This window comes from Acinonyx jubatus, chromosome B2 (assembly GCF_027475565.1).
Source record: "Acinonyx jubatus isolate Ajub_Pintada_27869175 chromosome B2, VMU_Ajub_asm_v1.0, whole genome shotgun sequence".
In the NCBI taxonomy this organism is placed as follows: domain Eukaryota; kingdom Metazoa; phylum Chordata; class Mammalia; order Carnivora; family Felidae; genus Acinonyx; species Acinonyx jubatus.
This window is the reverse complement of record NC_069385.1, coordinates 116,867,760-116,873,759: the sequence shown is the minus strand read 5'-3', so window position 1 is coordinate 116,873,759 and position 6,000 is coordinate 116,867,760. Positions and strand designations below refer to the sequence as shown.

The 6,000-nt window shown below is 51.4% G+C and overlaps 1 protein-coding gene across 2 annotated transcripts in view; it reads right to left on the bottom strand.

Annotated features, from left to right (window-relative positions):
- Window positions 1-1,958: 1,958 nt before the first annotated feature.
- The window catches only part of ILRUN (inflammation and lipid regulator with UBA-like and NBR1-like domains), a 95,225-nt gene continuing 91,183 nt past the window's right edge, over window positions 1,959-6,000 (bottom strand). For both annotated transcript variants that reach the window (XM_027057951.2, XM_027057950.2), the window contains one exon: window positions 1,959-5,284. In XM_027057951.2, coding sequence (XP_026913752.1) covers window positions 5,249-5,284 — 36 coding nt within the window. In that variant the 3' untranslated portion in view covers window positions 1,959-5,248. The remainder of the gene's footprint in view (window positions 5,285-6,000) is intronic.

Sequence of the window (6,000 nt, the reverse complement as noted above, 5' to 3'; positions counted from 1 at the left end):
CATCTCAGTCCTGGTTTTTAAACACGTCCATGTGCATTTTTTAGAGGAGGCAACTGAGACCTGTCAGAAACCATTCTCTGGACACCGTGACTCCCAAACTCACACACACTCTCCCATCTCAAGGCAGCCTCGCCTGCTCCCTGCTCCACTCCCATGAGTGCCCTGGGTGCCTGTTCTTGGCCACCAGCCAGGGCTGGACACCAGGTGGTGTCAGGGAAAGTGGCCGGGTCACAGCAAGCAGGTGAGCAGGTGAGGGAGGGGCCTTCTAGAGAACAGGGTGGGAGGCACCCAGGTACAACCTGAGCTGGGGCAGGGAAGTGGCTTCAGGATCTGTTTGCTCTGCCAGGAGGGCTGGGCCTCGGCCACTGCAACTGCCTCCCCAACGCCACCCACCAAGGCAAGAGAGCCCCCTCCCTGTCACCTAGCCCCCGTGGGAATGGCTTGATCCAGGAGCTGCCATCAAACCTGCTCCCCTCTCCCAGGGCCTGGTGACTTCTTGACAGGTTACAGCCCCAAAGACAAACAGATTCTGCCAAGCAAATAAGTGTCCAGTGGTAGGGGTGCTGAAGAAGGCCTGGGAGGGGTCTGAGCAGCCAGAAGACCCAGGTGACAGGGTGGGGGCGCCTCTCCTGCAGAGAACAAATAGCCCAGGGCACCTGGAAGGAAGCAGGGTGCTGGTGTGCTGTCACAGTGCTGGGTGGGGGCTGGGGTAAGGGCAGCTCACCACAGGGGTCTCTGGGCCAGTCTCCCACACCCTGGGCTCTGTTATCAGGCTAAACAGAGAAACCAGTCTTGCATTTAGGCCCTTGGGGCAGAGGCCAGTTCTTATGCTGTGCCTTCATCTCTCATGAATCTGTGGCTACCGGTTCCCTCAATGAACCGTCTACAGGGAGATGGCCAGGGCATCCCCTCCTGCACTCTAGGTGGCACCCAGGGCCACCATCATTTAGAACACACAGCTTTGCCAGCCAGGGTGAAGGCCCAATTCGGGTCTGCAATTAGGTGAAACTAATGCCAGCATCTGGGAGCCGAGGCCACGGGTCTGAGCCTATACCACCCAAGCCAACTCCCTTTGTCTCTCATCCCACTTTCTCTTCAACACAGGGGTGATCATGTGGCTTGAGTTCTGAGCTCTTACAAGTGCTTTAGACATGAAGAGATGGATCCAGTAAACCCACCTGCCATCATGCCAATTAAGTTTTTTTCATGTTATCTGACCATGTAACCCGCCTCCCCATCTCCTGGCCAAGGTCACAAGCCTATCTCACAGAAGTACACGGGTAGGTTCTAATTTGTTTGCCAATTGCCTAGGATATGGTCCCTACCTGACTCAGGTTCCCAGGCCAATCCACAAAAATTTACCGAATCCATTTTATGTCAGAAGGAGCACCTAGTGCATCCAAGAGCTACACCCAACGACCACGGAAAACATGTAAGGGAAGATGCGTTCCCTCTTCTATCTAAATCCAGGATGCCAGGGGCCCAGCTGGGACTGAGAAGGGGGACTCCTCAACTCAACTCTTTCTTCGCAGGAGGAAAGATGCCCGTGATGTGGTACCTTCTCCCTGTGCTATCCGCACTCCTGTGCTCTGGACCTGACACGCAATAAATGCCCAAACAATGCCTGCTGGCTGATCGACACTAACTTGGCTGGCTCTTCTTATGTGCGGGGAACAGATGCACAATAGATGTGCTCAATAGATGCACAGTACCCTGTGGACCTAAGGGCCACCGGAAATTGTTTCCCCACCTTTTTGATCATTGAGCCAGGAAGGGCAGCAGATCTAATTATAAGCCCGGGACTAATTTCCCAAACACAATGAACCTCAGGGTCTCGGTTTTCCCATTTGCAAAAGGAAGACCCAGAGACCAAAAAGCGCACATTGGAGTCACTGTGGGGGCAAGCTGGTACACAGGGTGCCTGAAGGTACAATAAAACTCACTGACACACATGAAAATAGTATTTTTTTTTTTTTTTGGTGTGTGTGTTAATTTAATCATACAAATATTCATTTATACAGTAAGGAAAAGCCTCCCCATCTTCGTCTCCTCCCAGGCACCATGAGGCCCCACCACAAACACCCACCGAGCTTGCTTGCTACACACCACTGTCCAGGTGGAGAGGCAGCCACTGCTGCTCCAGCATTCATCCAGGGAAATGAAGGAAAGTCAAGGCAGGGTGTAGGGTGGGGAATCAGCTTGCACTTCTGAGCCCTGGCGACCCCACCATCCTCTCCTGCTGGGGCTCCGACTGAATTTGGGGATCCCATCCTGGCCACCCTCAAGCCACACTAGCTGTCTTGGTGAGGTTCTATGATGAGCTTAAGGTTACAGCCTATCCTAACTGGGGGAGAGAAGGCTGTTTCTTGTAGAAAAATACCCCGAATTCAACTGTCCCCATGGCAAAAAGAAAAAAAAAAAAAGGCATGCACGCGTACACACATCCACACACACCTCACTCCATGCACACAATAGGTTCTTCCAGGTCTGAGCCTTCTGCCTCCCTCACTGGGCTCAGGCCCCTAAGGATGCTGTCTGCCTCATCTCATGGGTGCCAGACATTGGTGGTCCTGCCTAGAAGGCAGGCTGCCTTTTGCAGAAGAGTCCCAGAGGAGCAGAGCCTACTGGGGCTGAGAGGGTCACCCCTACTACCACTTTAGGCAGGGGGGAGGAGGGGGGCTCTAGGCACTGCTCAGAACTCAAACCAGTGAGAGGAGGCAGAACGAATGGTACTGATACCCTCCTGGTCCTGGCGGAGCCATGGACTCCCTCTACCCCTACTCTATGGCTTGTGCTTGCTCTGGCCCTCTGTAAGCAGCTCACCTCTCCAAGGATGTGTACAGAAATGGTTTGTTCTTGGGAGGGAAGTCAACGTGCTTGGGAAAGTCACCTTGCCTACAAGCAAGGAGAGAAGCAGGATGCCTCTGCAGGGCCAGACCCGCTACTGGTGACGTATTAAAGCTCCTGCTGACTAAAGGCAGGTAGCTCCCCTGGGAAATGGGGAAGGGGCACCTGGTGTAGGGCAGATGAGAAAGCCAGGAAACCAGGTGATGTAAAGCCTCCCACAACCCTGCCAGGAGCAGCTGGAGATGTGCTGTTTTCCTGGTTATCAAACCAGCAGAACGGTTGGGCATGTGTGGGCTCCAGGGTGGCAGTGTCCCAGGAGGTTGGCACCAACAGTAGTGGTGATCTGGCCTAACAGGCCCCTCAGACAAAATGGCATCGTGAGCCCCTGGCGTGGGCCAGTGATGGCCTGAGCACCAGCAGGGACCACCCCCCTCCTCTGCTCTGCTCCAGAATGGAGAACTCATGCGCACTGCAAACAGGTGCTACAGCGTGAGCCCTATTAGTCTAGCCCCAGACGCAGTTGCACTGCCCTTCTCAGCGAGTTGGCTCCACCCTCCCCCAGCACTTCTCCCGTGGACCAAAGTTTATCCTGCCTTTTATTTTTTGGGAGGTGGGGAGGTGAAGGGGGAAATTTCATACAAGCTTTTCTCCCACAATCAAGCTTTAAAAAACAACAGTCTCAGAAGAGGATGAGGAGGAACAAACAACACACATTTTTGGAACTGAGATACCCAGACAGACAGAGACAGACGGGCAGGCAGACCCTCACCCACACCCAGGCTATATGACCCCTTGCAGCCACTCATCACCTGGTCTCCCTGCTTGTCTCACACCCCCGGTGTGGGTGGGGGTGTGGTAACAAGCAGGTGACCCTACAATCACACCCTAGATCCATATCCCCGGCTATCAAACCAACCAAGACTCAAGGGAAGGAGAGGATGAGAAGGAAAGAGAAGAGGGACTTGCATATTCTTGTATCTTTGGCAGACAGCTGTTCTAGCCTGGTTCAAGCTTCCCATGGAGAGATCCACATCTCAACCTGCTTGGAATCCATAGGATGCTAGTGGGGTCACATGCCCAAGTGAGCAGCCAGCCAATTAGCCTCTGCTCTGGCTGGGCTGCCCCTCACCCACCACTTCCCAATAACCAAGCATCCAGCTTGGGGGAGCGGGGGGTGGTGGTGCTCTCGTTTCATCAAAATGGGATCTCTAAAATCATACAGTCAGTAACTGTGGCCCTTCCCCATGGCCAATTCCCCACTTGGGGCTGTATTTTCATACCTTAACAGCTCAGCCTCCACTAACAGGCTATGAAAATACCACAAAGGACAATGGAAGGGAAACACAGGGAAGGGAGTTGTGTGACAACAGAGAAGCCTGGACACCTTTCCACCCGCCTGCTGCACACTTGCTGGTGAGCTACACCAACACCTAATATGTGTGTGTATGTGGCACACACATACATACAGCACAGAGGCACTGTTCCCAGAGTGAACGGGGAGCCACTGTGTATGAAGAATCCAAAAGAGCATTAAGTGTGAGGGCAATTCTCTCTGCCAAGAGAAACATGGAGGAAAAGCAATTTGAATTGATGTTAACTGTGTGCAGAAGGATACCTTTTGAGCTCAGAAATTCCCATGTTACCCCAGATCTGTCCTCAAGGCTTCCTCTGCTGGCCACACAGGGAAGTTTGGTCTTCAGAGAGGTTCTGATGGTAACAAGCCACAGGGGTTGACAAATACAAATGTTAAAGGTGTAAATCAACAGAAGATTAAAGAGAAAAGAAGAGGAAAAGGGTGAGAACTCATTGGCTGATGCCATTAAAAACGAATGGGGTCAGAAACCTCTGGAGTCATGTGGCCCAGGAGATGTCCTCCTGTAGCACTGACCCGAAGAGTCCCCACACATGCCACACCAGCTTTGAACCTGAATCGCTTCCAGAGCAAGCAGCTAATCTATAAAGGGCATGTTATCCCTTATCTAAAAACAAAAGTGGGGCAAGAGGGCAAAAAATGAACATGTGCTCAAAACTACAACCTGTCTGTAGGCAAAATAATTTTTGTTTAAAAAGATGGCTTTTTTTTCCCCCATTAAAAAATTTTTTCCTTCCCGAGTGACCTAATGACTTGTTAGACTGACACCTATTAAACAAAACCCAAGGTGGCTGCATGGATTTCTTCTTAGTAGCCTCAACACCATTCCTGCGGTTCAGCACTCACACATGCGCACTGAGTTTACTCAAAACTAGTCTGTTCTGCTTCTTCCTCTTCTTCCAGGATGGGGGGGGTCGAGCCAGGGGTCCATGCGATGTGGTCTGCAATCCAGAGGAACCCCTTGCCCTCCCCCCCACCCAAAGTCAGGCCTTCTGTCTTTTGTTAATTTTTCTTCTTGCCGACACCCGTTTAAGACTGGCCGAAGGGGTAAGGCCCGTGGAGCCCCTGGAAGAGAGTGAACATAGTCAGTGATGGTAAACAGAGAAGGTACAATTAGACAATCAAAACAAGTAAAAGAATCTCTGGTTCCCCGTGAGCCAGAAGAAAACCCCAAGGCACAGACAAAGCCTGTGGGTTTTCCTTCCACGCAAAACCTCAAGAGGCCAAACATCAGCATTTCAAGTTGCTAAGTGTTCTCACTCTATCACACCATCCAAAGAGAGGAGAGGCTAGGGGGGTAATCCTCATTTTTCAGCTTCTAGATCAATCAGTGCCAACTTTCCTCCACCCAGTTCACAAAGCCTTCCTCCCCTGTGGACAATGTCTCCACCTCTCTGCAAAAGATCTCTGTATGCTGTTTTCTGCACTTTAACTTCAGATGTAGGCTACTTCTGGCTAATGACCCTTATAGTAACAACAATACTGTAGCAGAAATGGCAACTGTCTGTTATCTATAGATAACAGACATGGTATGAGGATCTTTGCATACATTGTCTCTAAGCCTCACCCTGAAAGCCAGGTGAGTGTCAGTATGCTCATTTAACTATGCCCATTGACTGCAGAGACTAAAAGACATGTTCAAAGTCATAGGGGTAGTAAAAGGCAGAGACAAGGTTCTAACCCGAGTCCAATTTCTGTTCTCCTCACGTTGCCTCTCCCTTGCCACATGATAAGGGTTTCTTCTCAATTCCCAAGGGTATTTTCTGTGCTGCCTGACTGGA